The sequence below is a fragment of the Primulina tabacum genome, chromosome 11 (genome assembly GCF_025594145.1).
Source record: "Primulina tabacum isolate GXHZ01 chromosome 11, ASM2559414v2, whole genome shotgun sequence".
NCBI classification, from domain to species: Eukaryota; Viridiplantae; Streptophyta; class Magnoliopsida; order Lamiales; family Gesneriaceae; genus Primulina; species Primulina tabacum.
Genome location: NC_134560.1, coordinates 35997413 through 36017964, shown reverse-complemented (window position 1 = coordinate 36017964; position 20552 = coordinate 35997413). Strand labels below are relative to the sequence as shown.

The window sequence follows — 20552 nt, the reverse complement described above, 5'->3', positions numbered from 1 at the left end:
TGCCATCATGGATGAATTAAAAATCTCGAATCAAGAGCTTTTGTTTATCTATCTGAAATTGATAAACACAATTGGACTCTTGCTCACGATAGGGGATGGCGACGTGGTGTTATGACGAACAACATTTCAGAGTGTCTTAATTCTGTTTTGAAGGGTGCTCGTCGACTTCCTGTATTAGCGTTAGTTCAGTTGACATTCAATCGTTGCGTGCAGTATTTCATCGATCGTATCACACGAAATCAACGTATGATTCAGAACAATTAGCCTTGGCCTGATTACGCCTTTCGATTGTATGAGAGATGATCTTCGTGATCTAGTGAACATATTGTTGCTCGTACCGAGATTAGAGACCAATCGGCATCCGTTGTCACGGAGGGGGGGAGGCGACAAGGTCGGGGTGAATGTGTACAAGTTGTGACCCTCAGTCTTAATGAATGCTCATGCGGAAAATGGACTATATTTGGAATTCCGTGTTCACATGCAATATGTACCGCCAAATGGTATGGATTAGATCCTACGCAATTTGTACAACATTGGTTTCAGATGAGTGAATACGTAGACACGTACGATGGAAGATTTCGTCCAATTGCCGATGAGGAATATTGGATGAACCAATATTCGAATTGTGCCACAACCCAAATAGGCGTCAAAGACGGAGAAAAGGGAAAGACCGAACTACAAGAATCAGAAATGATATGGACCTGCCTTCCACACGAGAAAGGCAACACATCCAGCGAGAAAGCTCATCACAACAACGTCGTAATCAGAACATGTAAAGGTAATTTTTTTTAACTTTTAATTTTATATTTCATTCATCACGAAAAAATAATATGTTATTTAAGTGTTTACGTGTTCATTGGTTACATGTTTGATGGAACACTAGGAAATTCAATGTGTTACAATTGTAATTGTATATTTTTCTTGTATCGTGCTAATTCTTATATGTTAATCGAACATTTTTTTTGTTTAATTTGATGGTATGTCATTGTTTCTTTGGCTAATAAATTTTTAGGTATCTATATGTTATCTGTTGTGTAAAGTCATCTCGTTCTGTATTTTATTTTATAGAATCACCATTGTTTCCTAATTATAGATTGTGTATCAACAAATATATATTTATCATAACATATTTAGCACATATTTATCTTATTTATTCTAGAAACACACTTTAATGCCGTTAATAAAAAAACAAATCAATTATTTCAATTATTTAAAACTCAAAACAAATAGATTTACTTGTATTCAATATACATAACTTATATGTTAAAATATTTTATTTTTTTTCCTACCCAAACGATGTCCAGTTCCACAATCCCGTGGCTTTGGGATTCGTTTACTTTTATGCACCAACTGTGGGACTTCAACTTCTTCTTCTACATCTTCTTCTTCATTTACATTCACTCCAACATTGGAACACATGTTCATATCAATGTTCAGGGGAACCTGACTTGGCGATTGAGGATGAGAATATCCCAAGTATGAAATTTGTGAGATGTTATAATTTGGGCGGATTTCTTCATACTGCTGGCGATGACCGTCAAATAAGAGTTTCGTAAAAGAAGGTTCATAAGCCTGCTGTGGAGTTTGAAATTCATGATCCGTGTACGAAGTACCTAACCCAAAAGAAACATTAAAAGAATCCTTATTTGGCCAATTAATATACGAGGAAGGCAAACTATAGGAAGCAAGTGGAGCTCAAAATACAGAATCTCCATACGAAGTATCCTCTCCTGAAAGTTAAAAAAATATGATGTTGAATAAGAACGTGAAGGTGAATACAAACATATACTTCGATAATCTAAATAAATTGTCTTGATATTTAAAATGTACCATGTGAAGTGGGAGCCCAGCCGAGAGTTACGGGCAACTGTGTAGTCGTACCATGCGAAGGATCATCCATTAAAGGTGAAATAAATATATTGTTGAATAAGAACATGAATGTGAATTTAAACAAAGTAGTTAGATAATAAAAACATGTACCATGTGAGGTGTGAGGCCAAGAAAGAGTCGTGGGAGATCGTGTACTCATGCTTTGTCGCCAGTCAAGAGTCGAGAATGATGGTTCATCATCTACATCATCATCCCTTGGTCGTCGCCTTCTGTTTGAAGACCTATCATGATGATGTTGTTGCTTGGGTGTTCTGAAGGACATTTCATACAGTAACTCACCGGTCTGGATAGTATTTTTAACAACTTTGTCTAATGCTTCACAACATCAACAGAGAATCCTCCAAACAAATTCTTTAAAATTGATGCCTCATCTCTCTAATATAAAATAAAAATAAATAACTTATCAAACACATGCATAATAAATTGTAATAGAATAATGCAAAGTGTTGAAAATAAATTGTTTAACAAGCACTTACCACAACACGTCTAAAATATGCATCTCCGGGCTGATAACCGTAATCGATTTGTTGAGGCTTGATAGGAGATATGAAATGTCGAGTTATAGAATCTTACCATGTCTCATAATCATATCTCATGCTATAATATTCAACTAATTCACTCTCAACAATCAGATTATGACGATTTTCCCACGCATCCACCATCACTATATGATGTTTGACCCAATCGTAATTTTTGCATCCTCGTCTTGAGCATTCATGTAAATGATCTCCATCAAGTGATGATATTGGAATGTTTTGTGACATTCCAAATTGCCAAAGAACTCGTTCTGGACGATGCATCTCCACAATGTGAAAACATATTAATGGGCACACACTTTTCTAGAGTGAGATGTCTACATTCTAAGGGCAATGACAAAACATCCACAGCTTCGAGGTCATAAACATGTCATTTGAACTACAATTAATGAAAAGATGAATCATTTACCCAAGCGATAATATGTGACATATACCAAATTTATATTTTATATAATGTAAACACCTGACAATCTCCCATCTTGTCAAGTACATCACGAATGATTCGCACAGAGTGTGTAGGTGTATGTGTCCACGTGAATACATTTTTCCATCTGCATGCACATTAAATTCGTAATACTATAAAATAAAGATGACATTATCAATTTTATATCATATGTTGCATTTATTACCTTGCTCCGAATGGTGGAACTGAAAGAATATTATTGTAATGCCCGGTTACTCGTAAAAATGACAATAATGCGTTTATGTCGTTTATTATGTAGTTATTTAGCTCATTAGATTTCACGTGATGATTGAAGTATCAATATTGAGATTAAACATGATTTTTATATTGTTCATGATGTATTGAGAATGAATATGTATTTAAATAGTGATGATAAGATGTGTAGGTAGAAATATTGTAATGAAGTTGGTAGGAAATGAGATGAAAATGTGGTAGTTTTTACGGGTTTTAGCATAATCATTTGAATATTGATCCAAATTGTGTGAGGCCATAACCATTAGAAAGCTAAGATATAATGCTACAACTTTCATGTTTTGGGTTTTGTCCAAATCATTGTGGAAGACAAGCCAAAAGTGCCCCGAAGTGTGTCGTGTGTATCGTCATTTCTTCACTGACACATGTTGGGATAATAAGCATAACTTTTTACTCAGACCTCCAAATGACATGAAACTAGTTGGAGATTCAAGCCAAGATATAGGGCTACAACTTTCATGTTCACAACTTTTTCCAATTATGAAGGAAAAATACGTTTCTGGAGCGATCTTTGATGACGCAGTGCGCAGAGGCAGAACAGGTGGCGCCCGAGCGGTAGAAAATGACCGCCCGAGCGCCTGGTGCAATTCAAGTTCAGTATTTTTACAGAACATTCCACGCCCGGGCGGTATAAAATGACCGTCCGAGCGCCGCCTTGCATGAGAAAAGATAAGTATCGATTTTTCCAAGTCATTTCCACCATTTCTCAACTCCTTACAGCAAGGAACTCGAGAGAACTTCAATAAATCTTTCTCCAAGGCTCCCTTCTTCATTCTATTCTTCATTTTGAAGTAGGAATTTAGTTCTCCATCACAAGAACTTCATAAGGGTGTAATTTTTCATCTATTTTGGTTATTATAAATGTAGAGGAGCAAACTTCATCTAGAATAGACATAGTAATTGAATTTTTGATATATTTGACAGTATAGGAGCGAGATACATCGTCTCAAACCGGTGTTCTTACGTTTGGACTGTAAGTTGGCATGTTCTTGAAGTAATACATGAGTAATATTATGATTTCAAATACTTCCTATTGATTATTGCTATATGTACATTGTTAGTATTTTATTGATGAAAATATAGCACCATATTCCATTGTTATGTATTAAATATGTAAGAAACTCATGAATATTGATGATGGGTGCTTATGTTATGAACATGAACATGAACATGAAAGGAAAATGACTGATTTTTACATGATATAGAGCTTGTTGACATCATGGGTGGTTTTAAGTCCACCAAACCTATTGACCAATATATGTTCATGGGGCGTGGGGTTGCCAAAGTTTGCTCTCTAACGTCCAACACAGTAGTAGCTATATAATAAAGCAAGCACGGTAGTACAGGTCAACTAATGAGGCTCAAGTACAAAAATAAACATGAATATATTCTATGATAGTTCATCGGAAGACCTTTAGAAGCTCGGCCAGCTGATGAAGAGCTCAACTGATGAATAGCCGAGCCGACCAGTTCAACTGAAGCAGTGAAATCAGTTCAGCTGACGAGCCAACTGATTTCACCATACCAGTTCAAGATCAGTTCAACTGACCACTTCAGAACATTAGTTAGGAGCCGACCAGTTTGCAGAACACGATAAGGTTATCTAAGTAGAATCCAGCTATGCGCATTAAGGAAAGCAATTGTCCAGTCAAAGGACAATAATGGACGTTGCAGCAGAGCTTAAAGTCAAGACATTCCAGGATGACTATCAGAAAGGGCATCTCAAACATCGAAGAACATATTCAACTGCAACAAACATATTTGATGAGTCTTGATGTACGGTCACGAAGCCTCTATAAATACAAGTTCAAGACCATCAACAAACAAGTGTATGAAGAGTATAAATGCACGCTCAAGAAACAATCAGCCCAGATTTGAGGGAACACTTCAACGTGTTATCAGCTTAGATTTAGAAGCACAATTCTCTCAGTGTGTGAGAACACTGTCGTGTTATATTCATAGATCAGTTCTCACACACTCATACACAATCACTCACATATACAGAGAGTTGAGCTTATTGATAAGTTGAGTAAGTCTTGCACAAAGACGTTAAACTTGTGTATGCAATCTTTAACACATAGACGTTAAACAAGTGTTGGCTGGAAAGTGGTGCATTCAGTCTAGGCTAGGAGTTCAGTTAGGCAGTAGCGTAAGTCCTAAACTGAGTGGATTTGTACAAGACATTGTATAAATCCAAATCTTCTAGTGGAACCTACCCGAGGTGGTAGAAGGGGTGATGTAGGAGCAGTTGAAGTCTCCAAACATCTATAAACATATCTTGTGTACTTAACTCTTTAATTATTGTTTTCAAACTGATTTGATCAGTTCGACTGATCCCCCTTATTTCAGTCATTCAGTTCACACAAGTTAAAAGGCTTGCAAATTAGTCAGATTTCTTAACAAATGATTATTTCGAGAATTTTTCACTTGGTTTAAAACAAAACTCGATCTAATTCATCAGTGTTTACATTCTTAGACATGAGCTATTGAAGCTCATGAAGAATATTGTGTTTGAAGCACCCTCGCAGGTGTTAGAACCGATCCTTCAAATATAATTTTATTTATTTTTCAAAAGAGTTTTATCCATATGAAAAATTGAAGCAATTGATATTGTAATGAGATTATGAGTTGGGTCGTCCCAACAATTTCTGGATGGAAAATGTTGGGGTGTTACTAAGCAATTCTTATGTGCATTTGTAATTTGATGGATTTTTCGGCTAGAGTAACAAGCCTGACCTATTGGAACACATGTGTGTAGCTCGCGCCTCGCCACTGGAAAAAGAAGAAATGGGTTATGATTTTTTCGGCCCGTTTTGGTTACGGGTCATGCCGGACTAACTCGCCAATTTTTTTAAAATATTTATTATATTATTTTAAATGATTTATAAATGGTCAATGAGTTTTGAAAATTGTATAATATTTACTACTAATAAGCATATGAGTTGCACATGGATAACAAATGTAGATGCGCTATGAATCGTTGCAAATTTTGCAAATAAATATAGAAACACAATTTATTTCTCTTCTTATTCAATAGAAAATATCGTTTCATAACTTATTTATCATTTTAAACAAACGTAATTTATTCAACCCCTTAAATTTTTTGCTTGATTTTCGCCTCATTCAGTTTCTTTTCATTTTATTTTTATTTTCTTTGCTTCAATTTCTTCGATTAAGTTCAACAATGCTTCCGTCGTATCTGGACTCTGATTTCCACGTTTCTTTGTCATTATCCGATTCGATTTTGAGTCTTCTTTTTGATACTTGAGCTTATTTTTTCAGACGATCTTCTTGTTTTTTTATCGAGTCGTTCAAGTTCTGTGTATTCTTTTTTTTTTCCTCTTGTTTGTTGAAAAGTCACTCCGTTTTTTCACATCTTTCACCACCTTTGTTTTCTATAACCAATTTGAGAAAAAAACTTGTGTGGCTCTGTTTGGTCATCATCACAAATTTTTAGTCCAACCTTAGCCCACATAGTGTCATTTTATTTCACGTCCCACTGTAAATTTTTCCACCTAAAAATCTGACATTTTCAGATTATATCATTCTTTGGCAAGACAAGAAACCAATGCTACAACCCCAGTTATAGTCCTACGTTTTATACTTTCAGCCATGCGTCACCCAAAATCAAATAAAGACAATTTAAAATTTTCTTTAAAATATTTTGAAAATTTATGTCTCCAAATAATTACACTTTCAAACAAAGATTTTGAAAATTTATGTCTCCAAATAATTAAACTTTCAATCATTAAATCATAAATACATATATGAAATACAATGCAACAAGAGAAAAGCTTGTAGGCAATTAGTGGGATTATTTATAAATAGAGGATCTGACATATGTTATTTCTATAAAACATTAACAACACACTTGAATATCATTTATGTCGTGTGACGTAAAGTTCAGCTATAGGATTGAGACACTAACAAATGAACATGTAAGAAAAAAATACTAATAAACAATTCTATACCAAGAAATGAAAGGGCAACATCTCACCATGATAATAAATATTAGTGTTGTTGAGTGAAATATTTGTTTATGTTGCTGATAGAGTAATCAAAACGTAGTATTTGTGTTACTGTATCATTTAAAAGATTTGAGTTTCATCATTACCACCATGCAACTATAATATTTGATAAAGCAGTAAGTGTTCGATCCTACAATTAATATCAGGCCAAGTTCACGGGTATGAATTTCATTGATTACAAGGAATGCCATTGTTGGGAGGAAGATTGTTGAGTGCAATAATTGTCCTTGCTGCTGGTAGAGCAATTGAAACGCGATGCTTGTTCTGCTGTACAATTTAAAAGATTTGAGTTGCTCCATTAACACCAGCTATAACTTTTGGTAAAATGACAAGTGTTGAATCCTACAGTTATAGCTTTTGATGGAAGCATGAACAACAAATTAATAATATTATCGTTCCAATATAAACAACATATCGTGATAAAATGAATCGTGAAGAACACAACATCGATTAGAATGGAGATTTTCCACTAGGTTTGTAGAGGAAAAAAAATATGTCTCTTGTGTAACAATAGCTTTCTTAGAAACCAAAGAAGCTCAAAGTGAAAACAAATGGTCAATTTAATTATCATTTCACCGAGATCTCTTTTAAAACATCAGGCTGGAAGATAAATCAGAGTTCTTTAATTGAAAGTAACCATACATGGTAAACAAGACAATTTACCTATGGTAAGGGATTCAATGTTTTTGTTGGTCCCACTTGCGGTAATTTGAGATAATAAACTCGAAAATAAAGAATAAACTGAACACCGAGATTTACGTGAAAAATCCCTAAAAATTATTAGGGTAAAAACCACGGGCAAGATGAAAACAATTCCACTATAATATTTTATGGTGTACAACTCACTCACTGTGTTTCCAAAGAGAACACACAATCTCTTAATACAGGAGAAGAAACACCTCACAAATATTATAGAACTAAGCACTCAAATGCTATAGGTTGAGAGAAAACTCGAAGAATGGATGATTTCAGAATGTGAGGGGAGAGAGCTCTATCTATAGAGCTTCCTGTCAGCGTTAAAAACACGTTATTAATTTCCGCCACATTTCCGTCAAATTTATTTAGTCAAATTTGACAACTCACAATTGTCAAATTTAATGCACCATTTGCTGACAATTTTTGTCGGTACTATTTGCTGACAATTCTTCTACCGACATTTCTCCCACTTGGAGATTTGATTGAGAATCAAACACATCTCCACACATCTTTTTAATCTTTCCATTCCTTGCTGCTTACGTTTCTGCTAGCCCACTTGAGGATCTACGCCACTCAAACTTATCAGTGTTAACTGGCTTGGTCAGAAAATCAGCTATGTTATCTTTTGTATGAATCTTCTGCATATCCACACTTCATTCTTCTACTACTTCTCGCACAAAGTGAAATTGAACTCCAATGTGTTCAGTCCTGGAATGAAAGGCTAGATTCTTTGCGATGTCCAAGGTACTCTGACTGTCACAAAACAAAGGAACATTCTCTTGTTTGTGTCCGATCTCATCCAATAACCTTTTAATACATATTGCCTCCTTGCAAGCTTGAGTAGCTGCCATGTATTCTATCTCCGTCGTAGATAACGCCACAACTATTTGCAGTTTTGAAATCCAGTTTACTGCTCCCCCTACAAGTGTAAACACATAACCAGTAGTAGATTTCCTCTTATTAGGATCACCTGCATAATCTGCATCTACATAGCCCCTGAGTGTAAAATCTGATCCTCCATAACATAATTTAGCATTTAAGGTACCCTTAATGTATCTAAGGATCCTCTTGACAGTGCTCCAATGCTCTCGTCCAGGATTCGGCATATACCGACTAACTGCTCTCACAGCTTGAGCAATGTCCGGTCTTGAACAGATCATAGCGAATAACAAACTTCCCACTGCTGATGCATACGGTACTCGAGACATCTCCATCCTCTCTGCTTCACTGCTAGGACACATCTCGGAGTATAACTTGAAGTTAACAGGAAGAGGGGTCGATATTGGCTTACTATCTTTCATGTTGAAGCGTTGAAAGATTTTCTTCAAATAACTTTTCTGGGAAAGCTAAATTTTTCTGTTACTTCTGTCTCGGTGAACTTGCATCCCTAGAATCTTGTTTGCTGGTCCCAAGTCCTTCATATCAAATTCCCTAGCCAATTGTGTTTTCAATCCTTGGACCTGATCTTTGTTGGGACCTGCTACCAACATGGAATCCACATACAACAACAAAATAATATAATCATCACCAGACAGACCTCTTGAAATATGTACAAGGGTCTGCACTCAATTTGTTGTATCCAAGGCTCTTGATATAGGAAACAAATCTCTTTTACCAACACCTTGGCGCCTGTTTCAGACCGTACATAGATTTGTTCAACCTTCAAACCAAGTTCTCTTTGCCTTTTTCCGTAAAACCTTCTGGCTGGAGAATATAGATTTCTTCTTCAAAATCTCCATGAATAAATACCGTTTTCACATCTAGCTGTTCTAGATGTAGGTCAAACACCGCACACAATACCAACACTACTCTGATTGTTGTAAGCCGAACCACATGTGAAAATATTTCATTGAAGTCAATTTTTCTTTCTGAGCATATCATTTTACCACCAATCTAGCACGATACCGCTCCACTTGGCTATTGCCATCACGCTTGATCTTATAGACCCATCTGTTTCCAGTGGCTTTCCTTTCTTGTGGTAGTGTAACAAGATCCCAAGTTTTGTTTCTGTCTAATGCCTCCAACTCTTCTTGCATTGCTACCATCCACAAGGATACATCCGAGCTTTGAGTAGCCTCGTGAAAACTCGATGGCTCACCATCTTCTGATAATAGACAATATGAAATATTGCTTTCAGCGACATAATCTGAAAGCAAACCCGGTGGTCTTCTATCTCGAGTTGACTGCCTCGCATTGGAAACCTCAGACTCAACATATTCTTGTTCTTCGTGCTTTAGTACTGCTTCACAAGAAATTTGACATTCATCTGTCTTATTCACCATCTTAAATATAGTAGTTTCTGAATTCAGTGTGCCTTTGTCTCTCTTTACTTTATCTTCCTCGAAAATAACATCCCTGCTGATGACAAGCTTGTGAACAGTAGGATCCCACAAGCGAAACCCCTTAACTCCATCAGCATAGCCCAAGAAGATATATTTTCTAGATTTTGAATCTAACTTCGATCTTTCTTACTCATTGTATAGAACGTACACAAGACTTCCAAATGTATGCAAATGAGAATAGTCTGTCGGCTTTCCGGTCCACATCTCTATCGGAGTCTTCAGATCAATCGCCACTGAAGGAAAACGATTGATAATATAACAAGTGGTTTTAACTGCTTCCGCTCAAAATGACTTGTCTAGACCCGCAGTCCTCAACGTAACTCTTGTTCTGTCCAACACGGTTCTGTTCATCCGCTCCGCCACTCCATTCTGTTGAGAAGTGTAAGCTATCGTAAACTGCCTTTTGATGCCCTCACGTTGACAATATGCTTCAAATTCGTCATTGGTATATTCTTCTCCATTGTCAGTCCTAAAACACTTGATTTTTTTCTGAATCAAGTTCAACCCGCGCTTTGAAATCTTTGAAGATCTGGAAAACATCTTATTTCTTCTTGATTGGATACACCCAACATCTCCTAGAGAAATCATCAACGAACGAGACAAAGTATCTCGCTCCTCCTAGGGATACGACCGGTGCTTGCCAAACATCCGAATGAATCAGTTCCAATATGCTTTTGCCCCTGGCAGTAGAAGTGCCAAATTTTAATCTGTGTTGTTTACTGGTAACACAGTGCTCACAAAAGGGTAGTGACACTTTGGTAAGTTACGGTAGCAGCTTCCGTTCTGAGAGAATTTTCAACCCTCGTTCTGACATATGCCCGAGCTTTCTACGTCATAACATTGTTAATTCTTCTCCTGGACCAATTGATGCAACAACTAGTTCTACCACTTTGTGTGTTTCTCCCAAAAGTACATACAGATTTGCAGCAACTTTTTCCGTCTTCATAACCACAAGCGCAACCTTCACAATTTTCATGATACCGTTCTCGATGCGGGTTTTGCACCCAATATCATCCAATTGCCCCAAGGACAGAAGATTTTTCGTCAGTCCCTTCACATGTCGTACCTCCTGTATGATGCGAATGGTGACATCAAACAATTTTATTTTGATAGTACCGGCCCCACCGATTTCCAATGCATGATCATTTCTCATTAATATAGATCCTCCTGAGACTGGTTCATAATGATCAAACCATTCTCTCTGAGACGTCATGTGCCATGTCGCTCCTGAATCCATAATCCATGTTTCACAAAATTTGTGCTTGCCTTCTGCAACTTTTGCCGCTTCGCTGAATAATATTTCACAATCGCCTGAAGTACTGGCCACATTTCCTTGAGAACTCTTGTCGATAATCGTACACTCTTTCATGAAGTGCTCTTTACCGCCACATTTAAAACAGTAAATATTTTTCTTCTTACTTCTCACTTTGATCTACCTCGTCTTTGGCTCCCACTGGAGTCACGGTCCATGAATCTTCTTCTTATCATCGGTAAAGCATCTGCCTGCTTCAAGATCCCAACCTATCTTCCTTATTCTTGCGTCGGCTTTCTTCTCCGAGAATCGCAGTTAAGACATCGTCGAATCTTAGAAAGCCCATAAGAATATTGTTTGTTATGTTGATAAGTTGATAATATGAATCTGGTAGACTTTGAAATAGAAGCTCTGCACGTTCATTTTCCCCTATTTTATGTCCCATGAAAGTGAGTTGGGCAAATAGAGTATTTATTATTGATATGATCAGTCATCGATGAGGATTCCACCATCCGAAGAGTATAAAGCCTTCTCTTTCGGAAAGTCATGTTGTGTAGTGACTTGACCTCGTACATCTTTGTCAGAATATCCCAGATAACTTTGGCTTTTTTTTATCTCAGAGATACTTGACAGTACTTCGTCTGCTATAGCCAAGTGTAAATTGGCAACAACATTGTCATTCATCTCATTCCACTTTCTATCATCCGTAATTTCCACCGGTCTATCTTCAATAACCGCCAAGCAATTCTGCTTTCTTAAAACTGCTTGTATCTTTATTTTTCACAGCATAAAATTGCTTTCGTTGAACTTTGCTAGCTCTTACCTGCCCGCTATCATGTCTACAACAATTTAGTAGACTGAACAAAATAATCCCGCCTTAATAAAAAAATCTCAAAAAATCTTTTCTGATGTGGAAGATCAGTCTAGGCTGCAACCACAGAGCATACTCAGAATTTTAAGAAATTTTAAACCAAGGCTCTGATACCACTTGTTTGTCCCACTTGCGGTGATTTGAGATAATAAACCCGAAAATAAAGAATAAACTGGACACCGAGATTTACGTGAAAATCCCCTAAAAATTATTAGGGTAAAACCACAGGCAAGATAAAAGAATTCCACTATAATATTTTACGGTGTAAAACTCACTCACTGTGTTTTCAAAAAGAACATGCACTCTCTTAATACAGGAGAACAAACACGTCACACATATTATAGAACTAAGCACTCAAATGCTATAGGATGAGAGAAAACTCGAAAAAGGGATGATTTCAGAATGAGGGGAGGAACGCGCATATGCGCGAGTCTCACTGCATGGGCCACGCATGTGCGCGGCTTTGAGGGCGCATGTGCGCCAATCTTTCTGTCCTAGTTGCGCATGCTTGGCTCACATCTCTTCTACTAAGCGCCATTTTGGTTCATTTTTCACGCCCATGTCGTGTCAGTGTGAAAACACGTTATTTTCGTCAAATTTATTTAGCCAAATTTGACAACTCACAGTTGTCAAATTTAATGCTCCATTTGCTAACAATTCTTGTTGGTACCATTTGCTGACAATTCTTCTACCGACAGTTTTCTCCGATTGATGCACCATTTTTTATCATCGATATTTGGGAAAATAGACCTGATCAACTATTTTTTTAAAAAAAAACTCCCAATTATATTTAAAATATATTGTAAAATGTCATTTTTTAAAAATAATAATTGATCAGTTTTATAAAACAAAATGTCATTTTTTTTTTATCCATGGCCGGAATCTTTAAACATAGCTATCTATATTAATCTATATTTTAATCTTCATAACTGGTCTTCTAAAATGTTGATTCTCTATATTTTAAACATTTTTTTCATTTCAATATATGTATTAAAAAATATTAATGACTTATTTAATTTTGATATGATATTGAATATTCACACATGATAATATAGTCATTCTAATCCGAATCATATAAGTAAATAATAATATCATTTTTAATTTTGTATCGTTAAATATAAATGAATGTCACGGGATATCTTTTAATAGTTAGGACCTTTATTAAAATTTTTTAACTCGATTAGTTTTATGAAAAAATATTATTTTTTATTGCAAATATACATATATATATATATATATATTGTTGTAAAACTTATAGAATGAAGACATTTTTTCCTAGAAAAACAACGAAATTATATGAATTAGGTATTTAAAAAAGAGAGAACCAATCGAAATTTAATAAAATCTGACTGAACCATTACATAAAACAACAGAAACATACAGTCCATGTACTTTCTCTTCGGAAAACCCTCTTCCTTGTAAGGTCACCACCTTTGGTTCTGGTTTTCGTCCCTTCCAACTCAATATGTTCTTGGCGTATCACCGAAATTACTAATGAATTGAATATATATATTTTAAATGCAACTTTTGTGAAATAATTTTTTCTTTGAATAATAAATATGTATATGTTGTGTCTGAGAATGTAGAGCACCGTGAACAATGGACTAAACCTCCACCCCTACTGGGAGTATTGCTTCTCTCTTCCTGTGACAGACAAGAGCTGAAAAGCAGTACATAGTCAAAAGTCAAGTAAACAGTAGTATCCATGTCAGTACTCTATTCCCTGCACTTCCTCCCACCAATCATCTCTCGAAAGGTGGCGGAATATCTTGTCATTTAAACAATCAAAACCATCGAGATCTCTCTTTTTACAGTGTAATAATCCATATTTGAATGATTTCACAGGCAGTACTATCCTATAATCCTAGTTAAGGTACGTACTGTTAGGCAGAGTGAGAGAACGTGTGCCTGATCTCTTCTCTCTTTAGTTCTTTCCTATAACCAACCACCCTAATTTCCTATCTCAATGTGTGTTGTGCGTGTTTTTCCTGTGTTTCTATGTCTTTCCCTATAAGTGTCTGCAGCAGATTAAACGTAAAGGTCTGGTCTTTTTCAAATTTTTTAATAGGTGTTGGATTTTCTCCCATTATCTTGCTTCGACCCAGTTTCACGAATTCTATGTCCATCACAGTTTCCAAGTGAAAGGGTTACGTCTGGCATGTGGGTTTCTGTTTTCGCACACAAAAACACGCAATAACGTGGCTGTGTGCTAATCGAGAAAATATGTGAGGAAACCACAGTTGTTTCTCAGTTTCAAATCCGAAAACAACTGTTGGTGGTGAGACTAATGGATGAGTTATACGGATTTCATTCCTCTGTTGATACTGGTTTCAATGGAGATGTCGGTAACATTATCGGTGTTGGGCTCAGTGATCGGCAAAATCAACAGATGGTTTTAGCAGCAGAAGTTGCGGAAATTCATGGAGGCATAAGAGGAATTGAGATGTCAGATATAATCAAGGCGCAGATTGCATATCACCCTCTTTATCCTGATTTATTATCTGCTTATGTTGAGTGCAGAAAGGTGAAATAACTTTTTCTGTTCACTGGCTGTGTGTGTAGTTGGGAACAAATTTTACACACGCGCGCGCTCAGGCACTGTTTTTTACCATTCTTTTATATATAATAATGGTAAATAATAAAAGTTCCTACATGTATGTGCATCGATCTGGGAACTGACTTTTTTACATGGGTTTTTTCTTTGGAGGTGGGAGCACCACCAGAAATGGTTTCACTTCTTGAGGAAATCAGCAAAGAAAACTACCCTTTATCATCTTGCAGCAGTGAGATTGGAACTGATCCCGAGCTTGATGAGTTCATGGTAAAAGAGAAGTCAAATTATTATGATAAGATATTGGGGGAAGGGTGTACGTTTTTATTATATTACAATATCTTTCCTTCTTGTGATTTTTTCTACATAAGCTAATCATGGACATATACATCGGTTCTTTTTTGTTTTTTGTTTTTTTGTTTTGAAGAAATCATATTGTGAAGTTCTACACAAATACAAGGAGGAACTTTCCAAACCATTTGATGAAGCCACAGGTTTCTTAAGCAGCATTGAATCTCAGCTCAATGATCTCTGCAAAGAAACCCTACCTTCTGTCACTTCTAATCCTTCATCAACACCTATTAACTATCATTCTACAGGTACGTCCAAACCTTCTTCCGCCATAATTTTTAGATTTCCAATATAATTTTTATGTATTTATCTGTTTTGGACCAGGCTCAGTTCTCTATTTCACTTCCATCTTGATGATTTCTAGTGAATTACACTGGAATTAAGATAGATATTAAATGCACTGATGTTTTGATTGCAGAATGGTGAACATCTTGTTTTGTTTTATGAGTTTCTTGAGCATCAAATTGTTGGATCTCGGTTTTCTACGCACCCCAACGCACCGGAAGTTTAAAAATTTTATTTTATTTTGGCAATCAAAATAGGTTTTGCTTTGGGCGCTCGTATGATTTTAATTAATAAACATACATAGGATGTTTAGTAATATACCTTTGGTGAACGATTCACACGGCTCCAACTATTCCGGGGTTAGCGGAGATAGCTCTTGATGAATTCCCTACGAACTTTCTTCGAGTCTTGTTCTATCAAGTTCATGACCAGAAGATTTGTTCCTCTTTCAAATAGCATTAGAATATTTGAAAGAAGTTTTTACGTTGAGATCTAAAATTTTTGAGAGAGACTCAAATCTCCTTTCTTGAAAATTGGCCAAAATATTTTGGAGGAACTTTTTAAGCAATTCTCTTGAGTCACAAAGATTGGGAGACTTGGAGGCTACCACTTTTTATTTATATATTATAAAACAAGATCCTTTAACCTAAATTCCATAATTATGGATTTAGGTTCCTTAATTAAATCCAATGGGCTTTGTTAATTAAATGGACTAATTAAACTAGTTTAATTAATTATATTAAAGTCCATTAAGAACTTTAATCATTTAATATGTTGGACTTGTACTCCTACAAGCCCATTAAACATATTTCTCATCATATTTAATTTAATATTTAATAAACTCAACTTTTGAGTTTAATAAATTAAATTCATAATAAACTCAACATTTAAATTTATTATTAAAATTATAAATTCAACTCCTTGAATTTATCACCTCCAAAATTTAATATTTAATAAACCCAACATTTGAGTTTAATAAATTAAATTCTCAAATTTTATAAATTCAACTCCTTGAATTTATTCTCTCAAAATTTAATTATCATAAATTCAACTCCTTGAATTTACTATATAATATAAATTCAACTTCTTGAATTTATTCTCTCCAAATTTCATAAATTCAACTTCTTGAATTTACTATCTTATAAATTCAACACATTGAATTTATTCTCTCAACGGGAACAAACGATCCAGTGCTTGTGTGACCCTCAATGGTTCAGGGATACAGCTAGCCGTGGGTTCACAACTCTTTGTGATTCAGGACATAATCCTTTATCTGGGCTTACCCTAGTTAGCCCCATTCTTTTCATCAACGCCTTGATCAAGAATGTCAGAACTAATTTCTGATTGCACCCATCAGATCATGGTAAGAGCGTCTAGTAGCATCGCCCCATGATCCCCTAGGTATCACTGATAGTGCCTGCAAGAACCAGCCGATTATGATTAACGTACAGTACGGTCCCTTCATCTCATATATCCCGATCGAATCTGCAACCATTGGTTCATCGAGGGTTTCATATTAATTCGATAACTATGTGATAACTATAATAGTGGCATCGCGTGTACTATTTGGAGAACTCCTTCTCCAACGTACATCTCGTATTCTGGCCAGAGATTCCATGCACTATTATTTCATTAGATCACATAGGATATCCACACCCGTAGGTGAGCGGTGAATCCCCGACTACAATTCACTGGCTCCTATATGTGTCGCAACTGTACCCAACCTCGCCACCTGATGACTCTCCTGGAGCCGCTAAACGGGTCAAAGCACAGCCCTAGCATATAGAGCCTCAGTGTTGTCCCGGGTCGTAAGGACTAATGGTGTACAATCATAACCACGGACTTATCCTCTCGATGAATGATAACCACTTGGAAAGTTCGAGGGAGGGTTGTTCGGTATAATCATCATATGACTACCCATCTGCATGTTTGGACATCTCTATGCCCTTACCAAGAAACGCAGTACACAACATCACAGATGCTAGTCTCGAGCTCAAGCGACCTTTATCCCTGTTTTAGGCGACTGAATCGACTAGGAACGAATTTAGAATATGCAGTGTTTACAAATGAGTTTCAACAACGAATTACGATTCATTTGAATTAAAGCATAATCAAGGACTTTATCTATGCTGTTTGCATGGGTATACAGATAAAGTATAACGAAATCATTAAAAGTTAAATTATATTAAAATAAAGATTGTTTATTTCACTTGAGTCAATAAATTCCCTAGCCAACCGTTGGCTTGCAGGCATCTACTCTAACACAAATTTCATGTAGATTTGCTTTAAACATTAATTCTTGCTGTGAGATATATTTCCTGAATAAATTTGAACTTGTATCTACGGTCTACGCTCAAATATTTGGATTCATTTGTTTATGTTCTTGTTTACAGATTCTTGATTGAAACATGGTTTAGGTGAAATTAATTGATCAATTGAGATGTTATCTTCAACGTGTAGTAAAATTTTTTGAGAAATTGTTCAAGACGATTGTGTTATTTCAAGAAATATGTTTTTGCTTCAAGTGTAATCCGATGCAAAAATATTTTGGCGTACTCTAAAATAAGAAATTTGTAGAAAAAAGCTTCGACATTTTCAAGAAATCAGGCATGACAATTAGAGGTAGTGGGAACTTGGAAGAATTTAAATATGGACCGGATCTGAGTTCGGCTTTTCGGTAAAAGGGCGAATTTAAAGGATGTATTTGATATAAAATACATGAACGAAGTCGGTAGACAAAGTCGGTAGATTAATGCATATGAATGTAGGTAAGAGATGTATAATTACATTATTCATGCTTAGAAAGAGTGGATGTATGGAGTTCAGATGAGCTACATCTATTAACTTATAAGATTAGTGTGAGTTAAAGGAAGCAAGAATAAATGGAAGATAAATTATCCTTTGGATCGTGTATCTTCTGATAATACTTCTAACCAATGTGAGGCTGTGTATAAATATTTCTCACCTATCAGACAAGAACTTTTCAACTATCAATCTTGTAATTTAGGTCATTACCTGATGTATACAGAACAGCGAATTTTCGCTAGTTTGAATGATAAATGTTTTTTCTTTCTATAGAATATCATTAATGTCGATTTTAATGTAATTATCTACAATTTTGAATTCGAATGTTTCATTTATCTTTCTCGGTATGTATCTGTTTAAAGTTGGAATCCATGTGTACTACTGATTAGTGTGGCTTCTATTATGTTTATTGAATTAAGTTATACTCATAAGAAGCAAGAGTCGAGTATATATGAAGAAAGACGAACATGAGAGATGCCCCTTTCACATTGATTGGCAACACATCAGTGAACTGTCATCATTTATCTAAAATAGTTGTTTTAGGGTTTTAATGTAGAAGTCATTTGGTGGCAGCTTTCGCAGCCGAGTTCAACAGCTTCCATGTATGATGATAGCTAATTTTTACTTCATTAGGTGTTGGACAAATGAAACTTGAACTTGTTTGCCCTTTCATTTGAACTATTTTGGTTATTTATTGTTAAATAAATTTACTTCTGGTCTTATTGATTTTCTATCTGGTATGGTCTTTTCCCATATTTTTACATTTGATTTGAGCTAGAACAATGTACATTTGGCCTGAATAAGTCCATTAATTGTATTCTAAAAAAATGTTATGATCTTTTTAATCTTCCTCCTTCCCAGATGATGTTGGTGGTCGGTCCGATGAGGACGTAAGTTGTGGTGAACTCGAGGCGCCTGAAAGCTTAAAATCCTGTTTTAACCAACAAGGAGACGAGGAGCTAAAACAAATGCTCATGCGCAAATATAGCGGGTATCTCAGCAGTTTGAGAAAAGAGTTCTTGAAGAAAAGGAAGAAGGGAAAACTCCCAAAGAATGCTAGAACAGCCTTGCTCCATTGGTGGAACACGCATTATAGGTGGCCATATCCGACGGTATCCTCTACTCTCTCGTTCTTCGATGGAGAATCTGTTATCCAAAAAAAAATAAGCTTTTCGTTGGAAGAAATGTGTATTTACTCAATACAGAATATATACTTCACCAAGTTATAATGACCTGCAATATTGTTAGATATCTATTGGGTTTTAACATGAGATGGCTCAAGAAAGTGTATAAATGAAGATATTAAACGTCGAGGGGCGTGGGAGGAAGCTAAGGAGGGAAATATACATATTCTTAGACCAATTACACATGGAATCTTGATATATATATAGATCCAGATTAAGTTTTGATTTGCTATTTATATATATGCATATGATATATCATTATGTGATGACACCGCAGGAAGAGGAGAAAAATATGCTATCAGAGACGACAGCATTAGACCAGAAGCAGATCAATAACTGGTTCATCAATCAACGAAAACGGCACTGGAGACCGTCGGAAGACATGAGATTTGCTGTTATGGAAGGTGTGAGTGGTGGCATTAATCACAACTATAATATTATCCACGGTTCAGAGGGTCTTGAAAACGAAGTCTTGTTGTAGAACAGCTCTTCTAGTCCTACCAAATTCCAAGCATTGTAGCATAGTGATGATGCGATGCTGTAATTATAAGGATGATGTTTATGATAAAGGACTCCATAGTAGGTCATTTCTAATTCAATGCAAACCAATCTAAACTCATGCAATACCTATGTTTTCATTAACCGATTCGGTGATCGACCGTTCAACCGTTTGGTAAGTAATATTCTTAGCATAAAAAGTAATATTTTTTTATGGATGACCTAAATAAGAGATTCGTCTCACAAAATACGATTAGTGAGATCGTCTCAAACAAGTTTTTGCTTAAAAAAATATAGTTATCCAAATTTAAAATTTATGGTTTTAAAAAACTACTTTTTCAAAAACAAATAAAAAATTCAGAAAACCGGTTCAATCCGGTTCATTGTCGGTTCAATCAGTTTTTGATCGGGTTTGTACTGTTTGACCTCTAAAAAGGTTTTTAGGTGTTTCGGACCGGACTAGTGATCGCTTTTCGGTCGAATCAATCGAACCGTCCGATCTGGTTCTGAAAACACTGCAAAACTATTGTTTTAAAAAAAATTCCCGC

The 20552-nt window shown here is 35.7% G+C and overlaps 1 protein-coding gene across 2 annotated transcripts; it reads left to right on the top strand.

Moving 5' to 3' along the window:
- The first annotated feature begins 13957 nt into the window (after positions 1-13957).
- Positions 13958-20147, top strand: LOC142519532 (homeobox protein knotted-1-like 1). 2 transcript variants are annotated; one of them, XM_075622576.1, is made up of 6 exons: positions 13958-14203; positions 14399-14854; positions 15038-15151; positions 15309-15480; positions 19184-19434; positions 19784-20147. In XM_075622576.1, the coding sequence occupies exons 2-6, from the start codon at positions 14618-14620 to the stop codon at positions 19985-19987; spliced, it is 978 nt and encodes a 325-aa protein (XP_075478691.1). In that variant the 5' UTR covers positions 13958-14203; positions 14399-14617; the 3' UTR covers positions 19988-20147. The 2 variants fall into 2 exon arrangements, with proteins under 2 accessions (XP_075478691.1, XP_075478690.1); XM_075622575.1 differs by lacking the exon at positions 13958-14203 and having other exon boundaries at positions 14210-14854.
- The last annotated feature ends 405 nt before the right edge of the window (positions 20148-20552 follow it).

Bases quoted from the DNA above. Each gene is read 5' to 3' on its own strand.
- LOC142519532 (XM_075622576.1), top strand. From the start codon at position 14,618: ATGGATGAGTTATACGGATTTCATTCCTCTGTTGATACTGGTTTCAAT. The intron at 15,481-19,183 runs GTACGTCCAAAC...CCTCCTTCCCAG, and splicing joins TATTAACTATCATTCTACAG to ATGATGTTGGTGGTCGGTCC. The intron at 19,435-19,783 runs GTATCCTCTACT...ATGACACCGCAG, and splicing joins ATAGGTGGCCATATCCGACG to GAAGAGGAGAAAAATATGCT.